The sequence below is a fragment of the Tachyglossus aculeatus genome, chromosome 10, assembly GCF_015852505.1.
Source record: "Tachyglossus aculeatus isolate mTacAcu1 chromosome 10, mTacAcu1.pri, whole genome shotgun sequence".
Taxonomy (NCBI): domain Eukaryota; kingdom Metazoa; phylum Chordata; class Mammalia; order Monotremata; family Tachyglossidae; genus Tachyglossus; species Tachyglossus aculeatus.
Window position 1 is genome coordinate 59,783,716 of NC_052075.1, and position 16,210 is coordinate 59,799,925.

The 16,210-nt window shown below is 57.9% G+C and overlaps 1 protein-coding gene across 2 annotated transcripts; it reads right to left on the minus strand.

Moving 5' to 3' along the window:
* Positions 1-327: 327 nt before the first annotated feature.
* Positions 328-15,741, minus strand: STAT6 (signal transducer and activator of transcription 6). Of its 2 annotated transcripts, none has more exons than XM_038753139.1 (22): positions 15,597-15,741; positions 12,574-12,715; positions 11,584-11,722; positions 9,298-9,381; positions 8,940-9,078; positions 8,681-8,724; positions 8,314-8,453; positions 8,072-8,203; positions 7,626-7,817; positions 7,276-7,363; positions 6,812-6,934; positions 6,587-6,679; positions 5,825-6,031; positions 4,938-5,032; positions 4,508-4,644; positions 4,189-4,335; positions 3,646-3,709; positions 3,388-3,501; positions 3,120-3,200; positions 2,025-2,096; positions 1,330-1,419; positions 328-833 (listed from the first exon to the last, which is right to left on the minus strand). In XM_038753139.1, exons 2-22 carry the CDS (start codon positions 12,687-12,689, stop codon positions 677-679), a joined length of 2,454 nt encoding a protein of 817 aa, XP_038609067.1. In that variant the 5' UTR covers positions 12,690-12,715; positions 15,597-15,741; the 3' UTR covers positions 328-676. The 2 variants fall into 2 exon arrangements, with proteins under 2 accessions (XP_038609067.1, XP_038609066.1); XM_038753138.1 differs by having other exon boundaries at positions 12,574-12,710; positions 15,597-15,614.
* Positions 15,742-16,210: the final 469 nt, after the last annotated feature.

Here is a 16,210-nt window from a genome sequence, read left to right on the forward strand (position 1 = left end):
CCCCCATGGGTGTCTTAGTGTCCACCGCCAGTGCATCGGTCATCCCTGCAGGCACTTTGGCAAACCCCCCCCCCCCCCCCCCCCCCCCCCACTGCCTTGATATCCCCCCGCTGGCGCTCTGGTTACCACCGCTGGTGGTGTCCCCTTCCTGGCTCTCAGTCACCCCTGCTGGCGCCTGGCTATCCTGTTGGCATCTCAGTCACCCCTGCCGGAGCTTCAGCATTCCCCACCGGGCCTCTGTCCCCTCGGTACCCCCTGCCAGCCCCTCGGTGTCCCCCTCCAGCGCCTCACACCTCCCCTGCCCCTCACTGAGCTGTGGCACAAGGATCAGGATATACCATAAAGTTTTAATCTGTATGAAACCAGACCAGGCTGCCCCTAAGCCCCCACCTCCGATGCCTGCGTACATTTGGGGATGCCTGGGCAGCCCGTGTCCAGAACGCCCCTCCACCCTTCCACCCCCCAAAGGGGGTGGGTGCTCTCCGGGTCCTCTTTCCCCCTACCCTTCTCCCAGCTCTGGGTTGTGGGTGTCTGCTGGGGGGGTGAGGGCAGTATACGGAGACAGGTCCCTTGCTTTCCCACAGGAGAGAGGTAGCCACTGTCCACTCTCTCTCTAGACCATCTTTTCCTCTGCCGGGAAGGGGCGGGGGGAGGGAGTGTGCTCGGGCCACCCTTGTCACCAGCTGGGCTTCGGCCTCAGGTCCAGGGAAGCCAGGCCAGATGGCCCGTACTGGGGGAGGGGCAAGGGGGGCTGCGCGCCCCCCGACTCCAGCAGCAGCTGTGTCAGGTCCTGCTCCGAAGGGGGCATCAGCGGAAACTGGTCAGTGTTCCCCCTGGGCCGGGAAGAGTAATAATAAATAATCATGGTGGTACCTGTTAAGTGTTTACTGTGGACCGAGCACCGTGCTACCAACGTGTCTACCAACTCTGTTGTATCGTCCTCTTCCAAGCGCTTAGCACAGTGCCCTGCACACAGTAATCACTCAGTAAATACCACACTGATCGCTCTACTAAGCACTGGGGTAGATATAATCAGGTCAGAAACGGCCTGTCCGACATAGGGCTCCCAAGTCTAACTAGGAGAGGAGAAAGGTATTGAATCCCTATTTTACAGATGAGGAAACTGAGGCACAGAAAACTGAAGTGACTCGCCCACAGAGCAGGCAAGTGGCAGAGCCAGGATTAGAACCCCGGCCCTCTAACTCCCAGGCTCTTTCCTCTAGACCGTGCGGCTTCTCCAGCGGGGATGGGGACATGAGAGGGGCCCACCCCCTTTTCCCTCCAATCACGCTGCCCCTCCACGCCGTCCTCTCCCCCTCCCCGTCTCACCAGGTCTCTGGGGCAAACACATCTGCCATCTCAGTGTCTGAGCACAGTGGTCCTGCAGGACCCCCAGGGGCCAACGGACACAGCAACTCCCTGGGCAAGAGAAAAGCAGTGAGAGAGCAGGACGTGGGGAAGACGGGGGAGTAGGATAACCACTAACTACGTGTCAAACTCTGTTTTAAGTGCTGAGGTAGGTACAAGTGAATTAGGTCAGACATAGTCCCTGCCCACATGGGGCTCACAGTGGAGGGAGAATGAGGATTTAATCCTCATTTTATAGTTGAGGAAACTGAGGCAGAGAAGTGACTTGCCCAACTATAGCAGCAAGTGAAGTGACTTGCCCAAGGTCACACAGCAAGAAATTGGCAGAGTTAGGATTAGAACCCAGGTCTGCTGACTTCTAGGCCTGTGCTCTTTCTGCTCTTGCCTGCTGCTTCTCTAAATTGGGTGAGCGGAACGTGGGGAGAATGGGGAGCGGAGGCAGGATGTGGGGAGGATGGGGAAGTGGGATGTGGGGAGGAGACGGGAGCGGGCAGTGGTGGGGTGCACTGCGGGGGAGACAATATATGGGCTGTTGTTACAGGGCCATGCAGGGAAAGTATGTTGGGAGCCACACCTAGTCGATGTCAAAAGGAGGGGCTCACACAGAGGTATATGTGCGCGTGTACGTGCGTGTGTGTGTAGGGGATGGCACACACCCATGACTTGGTTGGTCATACGGCAGATTCATCTGGTTCAGTTCGCAGGGCATCGCAATCCTCTGAGTGGGGCTGGAAACAGATGGCAAATTTGGGGGGCATAAGGCAAAGGGAAGGGGTCTCCCTCCTCACTCCCGTCCCCAAGGAGCTGAACTGAACGCCCAGAGCCCGTTCTGACGCTGTGCTGAACGATCGCTAGTCATACGGGCCCCGACGCCCCTGCAACTGACTGTCCGGCTGCAGTATTGCATTGAAACCCGAGCGTCCCATCACATGACGGGTTTCTTCATGTGAAGAAGACCCGAGGGAACTGGAGGGCTGAACCGGGTTGTGCCACGTGGGGTCACAGTCCAGGCCCGCCGGCTCAGGGCTGGACAACTGGCTCGGCCACTCCCTTTCCTGCACCTCCCTCTGGGCAGCGTGCCACTGCCCAGAGGGGAGATGGGAGAGGAAGGGAGGGAGGGGGAGGACCAGGAGCAGTGAGGCACATAGTAAGCGCTTAACAAGTACCCATCATTATTATTATTATTTTCCAGTGCTTAGAACAGTGCTTGGCACATAGTAAGCGCTTAACAAATACCATAATTATTATTAGAAGGGACCCAGCTGCCCGTGGGATTCCCCATCCCTTGCCCCTGAGAGTGGCTCCGGGCATGCCCCTGTCCCCTCCCCACCCTCCCAACACACACACTGCGTGCGTGACCTCCTCGATTCAGTGCAAGGGCCCCCGCTCCAGGAAGCCTTCCCAGACTGATACCCTGCCTCCACAATCGACATTATCCAGAATGCAGTACCCCCTCCCCCTACCCCTGTTTCCCCATAGAGTCTGGCTGGCTATCAGTCCATCTCCCCTGCCATACCTAGAGCAGGACCACGTCTGCCCCAGAGCACCCACCGAACCGGGGCTCCCCAAGGGGAGAGGGGACCGTGTCCATCCTGTCTTCCAGGGGACTCCGATGCCCGGCCCAGGCAGCAGGACAGGCAGCCGGACAGATGTGCTGACTTGATTGTGGTATAACGGGGGGCTCTCCTTGATGGGGTCCTCTCTTGGACCCCTCTACTACAATGTCCCAGGCCTGGGGAAGTTGGACTTACTCGGGATACGGGGAGAGGCCCCTGGACAGTTCTTCCGTCGGGTACTGGCTCAGCACTGGTGGCGACGAGAAGGCCGGGGTCCTGGGGGGTGGGCAGCGGAAGGGCAGGGGTGGGTGGGAGCCTGGACTGGTAGACTGAGCTACCTCCCATGTCCTTCATAATCCCCACAACCACTGACCCCCCCGCCCCTCCCAAACACACACACACACACTCTCTCTCTCTCTCTCTCAACCTCCCTCCCTCCCTCCCAGTCTCACTTGGCTCTTACATCTCTGTCCCGAGCCGCATGCTCAGCGGCGGGTCAGGGCTGAGATGGATGTCATAGGTCGGGATGGGCACCATGGCGGGCAACTGGCTCTCCAGAATCGGAGGAGGCTGGTCACTGGGAGAAGGAGAGAGGCGCATGGGTAGGGCTGAAAAGCACCTGGCAGGCCAGCAGAGGCTTTCCCAGCCTGCCAGCCTGACTTACCAGCCCAGGCCCGGGACTATCTGCAGGGCTGGCTTAACTGACTCGTCACCCACTCACCGCTCCACAGTCATCTTGATGGTAGCCGGGACGTAGCCTCTGCCGTCCTTTCCGATCTGCTCCTCTGTGGGTGGGGAGAGGAAGGTCTTGGGAATGCTAGGGAGAGGGTGGGAGGGCGGGGGTGGGGGGCGAGGGCCAGGGGAGTCAGTCAGTCAATCATTTATTGAGTGCTTACAGTGTGTAGAGCACTGCACTAAGTGCTTGGAGAGAGTACAATATAACAATAAGCAGACATGTTCCCTGTCCACAATAAACTTGCAGTCTAGAGGACGAGGAAGAGCTTACAGTCTAGAGGGTTGATGGGGGAGGGGGTAAGGCAGGGCTTGTCGGGGGGAGGGGGTAAGGCAGGGCTTGTCGGGGGGGCCGGGGCCTGGGACCAAGGTGGGGGGGGGGTTGTGAAAGGAAGGAGGTCAGGGCACGCTGGGTCTTGGGGGATGGGTAGGGATGAGGGGGAGCCAGGGCAAGATGGGACCAGACGGGGAGGGGGGATGGAACCGAAGCTGGGGGGCAGGCAGGGCTGGGGCACGGAGGGGTCCCCCTCACGCTTATAGTGGCTCCGGAAGGCCTCGTCTTTGGGCTTCTTGGGGTAGAGGTTCTTGAGCTGCCCCAGATCGCGGATTCGGTCCCCCAGAGAGCGGATGGAAAGGTCTTTGGCAGAGAAGGGCTGGATGTTCTCAATGTGCCCGGAACCTAGCATGCAGAGTAGGGTGCTCAGTGAAGTGCAAAGCGCCCCTTCCCCACCCAGGGGGACCGGGGACCAGGGTTAGGGCTCTAGGCCTGGTGGAGGGTGGGGGGCAGAGAAGCCCTTGGGGGACAGGGACTGAACACGAGGAGGCGGCGAGCGGCCGGGATGACCCCTCACCGTCCTGGCCGCGGATGATGTGGGCAATGGTGATGCCGCCGATCTCAGAGTCACTGAAGCGGAGCAGAAAGGTGCCATCAGGCTGGGAGAGGAGGAGGCTGTTGACATACTGTTTGCTGATGAAGCCAACGATGAGCCTGGGGAAAAGAGTGGGTCACTGTGGGGGTGGGAAAGGTGAGGGACAGAATATTATTCCAGGGAATGCCCCCACCCCCAGAAGCCAGGTTCCAGACCTAGGCTCCAGCCAGAGCCCGGATAGATCTTTTCTGGGGGTCCTTCAAGGGCCGGGAACACTATGGGTGAGTTGGGGGAGAGGGGACGGGAGCAGGGGAGAGTGAAGGCCCAGGGCTGGAGATTGTAGGGAGGGTTAGGAATCAGGAGAAGAGACCCCGGGGTGATTCCTGTCCCCTCCCCTTCCACACTGTCCCACCTGTCTGACCAGTAGCTGCGGAGGCAGCGCTTGGTGAGATCCAGGACGCCGTCGAACCACTGCCAGAAAGTGAACCCACGGCCCAGCAGGATCTCCTGGAGGGGCAGGGCAGAGGGGGTCAGGGTCAGGGTCTGGGGTGGGTCACTTGAGCCTTAGTGAAGGCACATCTCCTTCAAGAGGCCTTCCCTGACTAAGCCCTACTTTCCTCTTCTCCCACTCCCTTCTGCATCGCCCTGACTTGCTCGCTTTATTCATGCCCCCACCTAACCCCGCAGTACTTCTGTACATATCTGTCATTTATTTAATTCTATTAATGTCTGTCACCCCCTCTAGACTGTAAGCTCATTGTGGGCAGGGAATGTGTCTGTTTATTGTTCTATTATACTCTCCCACGTGCTTAGCAGAGTGCTCTGCACACAGTAAGTGCTTACTAAATACGACTGAATGAATTAATGAATCCCCTCTCCCAGCCCCACAGCACTACTGTACGTGTTTATAATTTAGTTATTTCTATTAATGTTTGTCTCCCCTTCTAGACTGTAAGCTCGTTGTGTGCAGGGAATGTGTCTGTTATACTGTACTCTTCCAAGCACTTAGTATAGTACTCTGCACAAGATAAGTGCTCAGTAAATATGACTGACTGGCTGACTGGCTAACTGACCAGAAACTGTGAAGAGCGTTAGGGGGCTGGGCTACGGAGAGGATGGACCAGGAGGTAGCGTGAGGAGTGGGTTGGTGGTGGGGCTATGGATTCGGGGGCAGAGCCAGGGTGGCGGGAGGGTACGGGCAAAGCACCACTTGGGGGGTGGTCGAGGGGCAGGAGAAGACGGAGCAGCCAGGGCCTTGGGTCCCGAGGTTGTGGTACCCCCAGGATTGTGGGTCCGCACCTTGTTGAACTGGGCCCAAGACACTGCGCGGTGCCGGAAGGCGTCAGCACTCAGGTTGTTGTCGTTGAAGATTTTTTGCGCCAGGAAAAGGAAGTGTTCGGGGAGCAGTCCCTGGGCCGTGCCCACCTCCGCCATGAACTTCAGGTTCAGGGTCTCGCACATCCGCTCCCACGGCACCCGCTCTGCTACCACAAAGGGCACCCGTTCCTGAGGGGCACGGGGAGCCAGGGGGCAGTGAGTCGGGAGGAGGGGGGCTGAGAAAGGGGGCAGAGGGAGGAAGGAGGAGCAGGGAGGGCAGGGGGAGGGGAGGAGGGAGCTGGGTCGACAGGGGGAGAGAGGAAGGGGGCAGGGCAGTCCAGAGGGCTCTCCCTCTGTCCCCAGCCTGCCCTCCTTCTGTCCCCTCCTTCTCTCTTGGTCCCTGCCCTCCCTCCCTCTGTTTCCCATCCTCCTTCCCTCAGTCCTCACCCTCTCCCCTCTGTCCTTTCCTTCTCCCCTCCATCCTCACCCTCTCATCTCTGTCCTTACCCTCTCACCTCTATCCTCGCCCTTTCCCTTTGTCCTCACCCTCTCCCCTCTGTACCTGTTCTCTCACCCTTCTCGCCTCCCTGACTCTGTCTCTATCTCGGTCTCTGTGCCTGTTTCTCTGCATCTCTCCTGCCTTTCCCAGTTTGCCTATGGCTGTATCTTTCTGCCCTTCTGCGTCTCTCCCGGCTCACGTGTGCCTCTGTGCCCCTACCCAGTGTCTGGATCCCATCTACTCACAATCTCTGAGAAGGCATTATCCCACAGGATCGTAGCCTTGGCGTTGTTGTCCTGGTTCCCGTGGACGATGACCACGAGGGGCAAAGACAGGGCCTAGACCGGGTAGAGGGGGCAGGGTCTGTGCAGGCGACTGGGTGGACGCAACCCGGGGAATTACGGGGTGGGTAGAGGATCCATTGGGGGTGAAGGGGAGGGCAGGGGAAGGTGGCGGAAGGGCAGCGGTACCTGCAGACGGAAGGAGGTGTTGTTGGGCCCCAGGGTAACGCAGGCAGAGAAGAGGACAGCACATTTCTCCTCCGTCACCGACTCTGTGCCTTTCCGCTCGCAGCGCTTGATCTTCTTCAGCAGCTGGGGGGGGGGGGGGGGGGGGGGGGGTCCGGTAGGGGAAGAGGAGGTAGGGACAGAGAGGAAAGAGGGATCACATAGGGCAAGAGAAGCTGATGGAGGGGGCGGGGATGGAGAGTGTAGGGTGGGGTTGGGCGTCTGAGAAGGGGTGGGGTCAGATGAGGTGTGGTGGGGGTGGGTGGGAGGGAGGTTACAGAGCCTGGTTGGTAGGGGACCGGGGCGAAGGTGGTGAGAGTTTTGGGGGGGACGGGGTGCCCAAAGAATTGGGGTGGGGGACTGGCAGGATGGGTGTGGCTCGGAGTGAGGTTGCGGCAGGGGACAGCAGCCTCCTGCCCCTCCCTCACCAGGTTCTTGAAGACAGCTGAGCTGCAGTTTCCTGGGACACTGTGCTCCAGGGGGGCCGTGTGGTTGATGACTTCACCTGTGCTCTCCCTGTGGGGTGCAGGGGGTGGTCACTGGAGTTCAGCGGGGGATCACTGCCCCAGCTTGCCGTTGCCAGGGGCAGGGGGGAGAGGGCTCACTGGGGTTCAGCAGGGGGAGGTCAGTGTCCCATCTTCCCCGGGACCCACATCACTATTCTAGAGGATATCCTCGCCTGGGGAATGCCCCAGCCCAACATTCTGCTCCCCAAACTGGGGGTTCTGACAGGTACGGTGCCTACGCCCTCCCCCTCTCCGCCTCTGGCTGCACTCACGGGTGGGGGCCTCCAGCCCCCTGGGCTTGCATCAACTCCCGCGCCTGCTTCTCCGTGACGACATCGGCTCGAACCGCTGGTGTCACGGTGGGGGTCCCCAGCAGCCGGGCCCCCAGCAAGAAGCGGACGGTGGCTTGGAACTTGGTCTGAGTCTTCAGCACCTGCGGGGGCTGTCGCTCCACCAGAAAGCAACTGGGGGAGAAGGGGCAAGCCGGGGAGGGGTACCCAGGCATTAGCCGGAGACGCCCAGGGGCAGCGCCTTCCTGGCCGGCGGCTCCCCGATGCCCATCCCCGCCCTCTGCAAGCAGCAGGCACCCTGGGGGGTACCCAGTGACATGATGGACCCCGGGCACACGGCCCTACTGGGCCCAGCGCAACAGGGGTGGTGATGACAGGATGGGGAGGGCCGTCCCCGGGGGTTGGAGGTCGAGGGAGCAGAACCATACCTGGTGACCAGAGAGCGCAGGGCCTCCTCCAGTCGGGCAGCCAGCGCAGCGTGGACCTCGGGCTCTAAGTGGCTGCTGGCTTCACTCAGCTCCCGGTGCAGCTCTGAGAAGGCATCCGCAAGGTTCTCACACCTGAGGGCAGTGGTTGGAGGCTCAGGAGCCGGACACACGGACCCCCAGAAACCCGCCGGCGAGGAAGGGCCGGGGGCAGCACGGACCGCCCTCCCAGCCCCCCGACTGACCTTTCCTGCAGAGGGTTCAGACTGTCCTCGAATGGGGCCCCGTTGCCGGCCAGCTGTTGCTGGCGCTTCCAGATCTGGATCCGCCTGAGGACCAGGTCTCTGGCGTTCTCCATCTCAGCTGCGGCCTCCTGCAACAGGGCCTGGATGCCCAGGAGGGCCAAGGGTCAGAGAGGCCACTGGGGTCACTCTGGCCCTGGTCTTCCCCCATCCCTGCGACCGAATGCCCAGGCTGGGGGGTGGAGTCATTCCCGCCCAGTGCAGAGATCTCCAGGGAAGGCGACGCCAAGCCACCCTACTCTCCGGGACGGTCTCCCCCAACCCCCACCGCCCCACCTGAGGTTTCAGCCCAACCCCATTCCTCACTCACCTCAAGTCCCTGGCACTGAGTTTCCATCACACTCTGCAGACAACCTGGGAAATGATGGATTTCATTTAATGCGCACTGGGGAGGGGAGGACAGAAGGTGGGGAGATGGAGAGTCAGGTCGATGTGGGAGCTCATGGATCCCCAGATTCTCCTTGATCTGAGTCAGAAATGTGGTGGGCTACCCTGTCCAGCCCACCCCCCGACCCCCGGCTGATCCCCCATCCTCCAGGCTGCCCGCCGACCGGTCACGGAGTCCCCACCTGGCACAGGATCCTGGCGCTGCCGCAAGGTCTGCCCAGCGACGTGGATGTCTCGCACTCGGTGCCGCAGCCGCCCCAGTGCCACTCCAAACTTGAGTTCTTCCTGCTTCCGATGGAAGGTCAGGGGCAGGTGGTTGAACTGTGGGGTGAGTCACGGGGATTAGCCCAGCAGGTCGGGGTTTCCCTGAGTGGAGGGTCGGGGAGGGAGAGAGGTGTTCCCTGCCATCATCCCCGCCCCCCCAAAGCCTTTCCCATCCCCCCTGGGCAAGGAGTTTGGGTTTAGCCTGAGGGCCTCTTTAATCCCTGAATGTTCTTCCTCTGCTCTCTTCCTCCCGTGGGGGAAACTGAGGACACAGACCTGTTTCATCACTGCTGCTTTCTCCCCCTGGAGGATCAGTTTGAAGGTAGCCACCAGCTTCAGGGGGTCTCGCTGATACATGGTCTGGAGGAGATGGGAAGGAGGTGGCATTAGCAAACACATGGCAGGTCTCCCCTCCCCTGCTCATTTACATGGCACTGGCATTCATTTACCCCTTCCTCGCTGAATATTCAAATGCACAGGCCCACTCTCAGCTCTTTCCAAGCCCACCCTCCATGCTGTCCCCAGATCTCCTCTCACTCTCCTGCTCTCACTGGCCTCCTGGCCTGGGACTCCCTCAACCCAAGACACCTCAGTTCTCTCCTCACCTTTAAAGCCCACCTGATACCCACAAGAGCTCCCAGAATAAGTCCCGGCACCTAGAGTTGTATACACCCACCAGCTGGCAGGGAGCCTATCTACCAACTCTAATAATAATAATAATTATGGTATTTGTTAAGCGCTTACTCTGTGCCAAGCACTGTTCTAAGCCCCAGAGTAGATACAAGGTAATCAGGTTGTTCCATGTGGGGCTCACAGACTTAATCCCCATTTTACAGATGAGGTAACTGAGGCACAGAGATGTTAACTGGCTTGCCCAAGGTCACACAGCAGGTAAGTGTGGCGAAGCCAGAATTAAAACCCATGTCTTCTGACTCCCAAGCCTATGCTCTTTCCACTAAACCACACTGCTTCTCTATTGTACTGGACCCTCCCAAGCTCCTAGCACAGTGTTCTGCACCCAGTATGCACTCAATAAATACACTGATTGATTGATACATCCTATGTGTTTATTCTGATTCCACTCTTTGTACCTGTTTCTATGTCTATTTCACCACTTGAAAGCAGGGAATGTGAGGTATACTTTGGCTGAACTTATTAAGACCTGTATATAATGTATATATGTTTGTACATATTTATTACTCTATTTATTTATTTTACTTGTACATATCTATTCTATTTATTTTATTTTGTTAGTATGTTTGGTTTTGTTCTCTGTCTCCCCTTTTTAGACTGTGAGCCCACTGTTGGGTAGGGACTGTCTCTAGATGTTGCCAATTTGTACTTCCCAAGCGCTTAGTACAGTGCTCTGCACATAGTAAGTGCTCAATAAATACGATTGATGATGATGATGATGACAGTGCTTATTAGGACAGTGACTTGCACTTAGTGGGGGCACAGTACATACCATTATTCATTCAATCGTATTTATTGAGCGCTTACTGTGTGCAGAGCACTGTACTAAGCACTTATAATGATGGCATTTGTTAAGCGCTTACTACGTGCCGAGCACTGTTCTAAGCCCCGGGGTAGATAAGAGGTAATCAGGTTATCCCTCGTGGGGCTCACAGTCTTAATCCCCATTTTACAGATGAGGTAACTGAGGCAAAGAGAAGTCAAGTGACTTGCCCAAAGTCACACGGCTGGTCAGTGGCAGAGCCAGGATTAGAACCCACGACCTCTGACTCCCAAGCCTGTGCTCTTTCCACTATGCCACGCTGCTTCGATAATAATGTAGTGGCTGATATGTACTTAATCAGACGACAACACATTGAATGTACTACTTCTGAAATAAAGAATAGGAAGATGAACTTCCTACTCTCTGCTACAGAAACATATTCAACATGTCTGATAAAACAAAACCACATATCAAACACTAGATTTGGCCTAAGCCAATGGTATTTACTGGGCTTTTATCATATTCAGAGCACTGTACTAAGCACTTGGAAGAGTACAACAGAATTGGTAGCAACGATCCCTGCCCTCAAGGAGCTGGCAAGCTAGTGGGGATGACAGGCATTAAAGTAAATTACAGGTAGGGGACACAACAGTGTATAGAGATATGTAATTAACTGTCGTGGGGTGAGGCATCAAAGTGCTTTGGGGAGGGGTGCGGCCTTGGGTGCCTAGGTGACCTAGGAGGAAGGGGAGATAGGGAGATTAGTTTGGGAAGAGTTCTGGGATTTCAGATATGAAGGTGGGGGGAGGGGTGGGTTTCAGGCAGAAGGGCGGGGATGAGCATGGGGTCAGTGGTGAGAGAGAGATGAAGGCACAGTCAGTAGCTGGTGTTGGAGAAACGAAGTGTGTGGGCTGGATTGTCATGGGAGAGAAGAAGTGAGGGTAGGTAGCAAGGAGAGCCTGACTGAGCTCCTGCTACTGGAGGATGACAGCAGTACTTGTTAAGCACTTACTACGTGTCGAGCCTAAGTGCCGGGGTAGATTTCCTGTCCGGTTTTCCACCAGTTTTCCCCTCAGCCAGCCCCCAGCCCCCCTGCCCAGCCCCACCTCCAGGTGGCTGACGTGCTGGAGGATCTGTCTGGCTTCAGCCTGATCTCCTGCGGCCACCTGCAGCCGCTGGACCATGGCGGAGAGGAGGGCGCTGGCCATGCTGCAGCAGAAGGCGTCCGAGCCCCCGAGAAACTCCCTTTGGTGGCGGTGGTGGATGTGTGTGGGGAGAGAGAGGTGGGGGAGCACTGTCAGGCCGACCCTGACCCGTCATCCTCCCCTGCGTCCGTGCCCAGGCCACCCCGGCCCTCTCCCATCCTCCGCACCCAGGTCACCCTAGTCCTTCCCTGTCTCTGCGTCCAGTCCACCTCGGCCCTCTCCTATATCCACGCCCAGGCCACCCTGGCCCTCCCGTCTCCGCGCCCATTCCTCAGGATCCTTCCCTGTCATAATAATAATAATGGCATTTGTTAAGCGCTTACTATGTGCAAAGCACTGGGGAGGATACAAGGTGATCAGGTTGTCCCACGTGGGGGTCAGTCTTAATCCCCATTTTACAGATGGGGCAACTGAGGCATAGAGAAGTTAAGGGAAGCAGCATGGCTCAGTGGAAAGAGCCCGGGCTTTGGAGTCAGAGGTCAGGGGTTCAAATCCCGGCTCCGCCACTTGTCAGCTGTGTGACTTTGGGCAAGTCACTAAACTTCTCTGGGCCTCAGTTCCCTCATCTATAAAATGGGGATTAAGACGGTGAGCCCCCAGTGGGACAACCTCATCACCTTGTAACCTTCCCAATGCTTAGAACAGTGCTTTGCACATAGTAAGCGCTTAATAAATGCTATCGTTATTATTATTATTAAGTGACATGCCCAATATCACACAGCTGACAATTGGTGGGGCAGGGATCTGAACCCATGGCCTCTGACTCCCAAGCCCGTGCTCTTTCCACTGAGCCACGCTGCTTCTCTTCACATTATCCCTTCCGGACACCCACCCCTCCCTTGCCAGGGGGGTGTTGGGGGAGACTGGTATAGGGAGGGTGGGCACGCTCACCACGGCTGGCTCTCTAGCCAGTCAGCCAGAAGGTGACGCAGGCGTTGCGGAAACTCCCGGAACAGATCCCGAAACTGCTCGGGCGGCATCTTGGAGACCAGGGCCCAGAGCGCCATGGCAAGGAGGCTGGGGCCGGGCTGGGCTACCGGAAGGGAGTCGTGGTCACCGACGGGGCTAGGGGGAAGACCCCGCCGCTCCTCGGCCTCCAGGAAGCCCTCCGCGATTCCTCCAATCACCCCGCCCCCCGCCTCGTCTCCACTGGACAGCACGGCCCCCACCGTCCAACTCGACGCCGTAGAGGGGAGAGGACAAGATATGTGGCTGGGGTGGGAGGGTGGGGTGTGTGTGGTCTCTCCCGCTGATTTTGGGGGCGAGGAGCGTTGCTGAGGAAAGCCCCACGGTAAGGGGAGAGCGGACAGTCCCGGTATGGGGTCCAGTGAACCCTCTGAGGCCTAACTCAGCATCCCTAACCCTGTATATATGTTTGTACATATTTATTACTCTACTTATTTATTTTACTTGTACATATCTATTCTATTTATTTTGTTAGTATGTTTGGTTTTGTTCTCTGTCTCCCCCTTTTAGACTGTGAGCCCACTGCTGGGTAGGGACTGTCTCTACATGTTGCCAACTTGTACTTCCCAAGCGCTTAGTCCAGTGCTCTGCACACAGTAAGCGCTCAATAAATATGATTGATTGATTGACTCCGTCCAACATGGCCCAGCCGGCTCTCCCACCCCAATATATTCTGTGACTCCTTAGAGTGTCCTCCCGGATGGGTTCGTACCGGGGTGTTCACTCACGGATCTATCAGTGCACCTAGCATTCTCTCCCAAAGATATGTGGGGTTTAGCGTATTTGTCTAAAAGATTGAGCCCCCTTCTAGACTGTGAGCCCGCTGTTGGGTAGGGCCCGTCTCTCTATGTTGCCAACTTGTACTTCCCAAGCGCTTAGTCCAGTGCTCTGCACACAGTAATCGCTCAATAAATACGATTGATAATAATAATAATAATAATAATGGCATTTGTTGATGGTGATGATGATATTCTGTGACTCCTTAGAGTGTCCCCCCGGATGGGTTCGTACTGGGGTGTTTGCTCACGGATCCATCTGTGCACCTAGCATTCTCTCCCAAAGATATGTGGGGTTTAGCGTGTTTGCCTAAAAGATTGAGCCCCCTTCTAGACTGTGAGCCCACTGTTGGGTAGGGACCGTCTCTCTATGTTGCCAACTTGGACTTCCCAAGCGCTTTGTACAGTGCTATGCACACAGTAAGCGCTCCACACGATTGATGATGATGATATTCTGTGACTCCTTAGAGTGTCCCCCCAGATGGGTTCGTACCGGGGTGTTCGCTCACGGATCCATTTGTGCACGTAGCATTCTCTCCCAAAGATATGTGGGGTTTAGCGTGTTTGCCTAAAAGATTGGGCCCCCTTCTAGACTGTGAGCCCACTGTTGGGTAGGGCCCGTCTATGTTGCCAACTTGGACTTCCCAAGCGCTTTGTACAGTGCTCCGCACACAGTAAGCGCTCAATAAATACGATTGATTGATTGATTGACGTGTTCTCAGTGACTGGTTCCCGTGGGTCTAGGTCACCGGTCGCCCACCTACCCACCCAATGCGGCCGGGATTAGTTCGGATACCCTCGTGGCCTGGAAAAAAAGCCCCAATTCCAACTCCTGCCCCAAACTCCGTGCCGCTGTCGGGGCTGCCCTCCGCCCCGCACGGCAACCGGCGGCCCCGCCCTCCGGGCCCCCGGGCGAGGCCGGGCCGGGGGCGGAGGGGCAGGCCCAGGCTTGGCGGCCGGAGGCGGGAGAGGGGGAAGTGGCACCTCGTTTCCACCCATTCTCCCTCCCCGACTGTAGGGCAACTGAGGCCTTAAGCGTCCCGGGTCCAGGGTTCCCACTTGGAGCCCCGGGTCTCATCATCATCATCAACCATATTTATTGAGCGCTTACTATGTGCAGAGCACTGTACTAAGCGCTTGGGAAGTACAAATTGGCAACATATAGAGACGGTCCCTACCCAACAGCGGGCTCACGGTCTAAAAGGGGGAGACAGAGAACAAAACCAAACAGACTAACAAAATAAAATAAATAGAATAGATATGTACAAGTTAAATAAATAGAGTAATATGTATGTACAAACATATATCCATATATCCAGGTGCTGTGGGGAAGGGAAGGAGGTAAGATGGGGGGGATGGAGAGGGGGACGAGGGGGAGAGGAAGGAAGGGGCTCAGTCTGGGAAAGCCTCCTGGAGGAGGTGAGCTCTCAGCAGGGCCTTGAAGGGAGGAAGAGAGCTAGCATGGCGGATGGGCAGAGGGAGGGCTTACTATGTGCAGAGCACTGTACTAAGCGCTTGGGAAGTACAAATTGGCAACATACAGAGACGGTCCCTACCCAACAGTGGGCTCACAGTCAAAAAGGGGGAGACAGAGAACAAAACCAGACTAACAAAATAAAATAAATGGAATAGATATGGACAAGTAAAATAGAGTAATAAATCTGTACAAACATATATCCATATATCCAGGTGCTGTGGGGAAGGGAAGGAGGTAAGGTGGGGGGGGGGGGATGGAGAGGGGGACGAGGGGTCAAAACGAGGAGCGGGGCCGGGAGAACGGGGAAAGTGGGGAAATTCGGAAAGGCGGTGATGTCCGGGGGTGGGGCGGGGCGGAGGCATCCGGGGAGACGGGAATCTTGAGGAGGGGGCGGGCATCGGGGGCGGGACGTTTCCTCCCGCCCGGCAGCACGAGGCCTCCGCCCCCCTCACCGCCCCCCGACCATCAACCCTCTTCCCCGGGGGTCCGGTTGGGGACGGGGGCCCGCTGTAAACAGCCTGGGGGTCCCGGCCTTTTAGACTGTGAGCCCACTGTAGGGTAGGGCCTGTCTCTCTATAGGTTTCCAACTTGTCCTTCCCAAGCGCTCAGTCCAGTGCTCTGCACACAGTAAGCGCTCACTAAATCCGACTGCTGATGAGCGCCCCCCACCCCCCCCCAGCTCCCCCGGCCCTCACCTCGGGCAGCCCCCGGCGCGGCCGTCTCCGTCCCTCGGTCCGGTCCGGTCCGGTCCGGTCCGGCCCCGGGCCCTCGGTGGCGACGGCGACGGCGACTCCCCGCCCGGTTCCGGGCCCCCGGTCCCGGCCCGTTCCTCTTCCGCCCCAAAGCTCGGCCGCGTCCTTCCGGCCCCTGGGCCCGGCCCGGCCCGGCCCGGCCCTCCCTCTGACATCACGGCCGGGGGGTGGGGGGGACCCCGGATTTAGTGGGGGAGCCCCCGCCCAGACCTGCGCCCCGCCCCACCGTAGGCTCCTCCCCAGAGCGGCGGGGAAGCGAAACTACTGAGAGCTCACTTCCTCCAGGAGGCCTTCCCAGACTGAGCCCCTTCCTCCCTCTCCCCCTCGTCCCCCTCTCCATCCCCCCCATCTTACCTCCTTCCCTTCCCCATAGCACCTGTAGATATGGATATATGTTTGTACCCCAGCAGGCTCCTCCCCAGAGCCGCGGGGAAGCGAAACTACTGAGAGCTCACTTCCTCCAGGAGGCCTTCCCAGACTGAGCCCCTTCCTCCCTCTCCCCCTCGTCCCCCTCTCCAACCCCCCCCCCCATCTTACCTCCTTCCCTTCCCCACAGC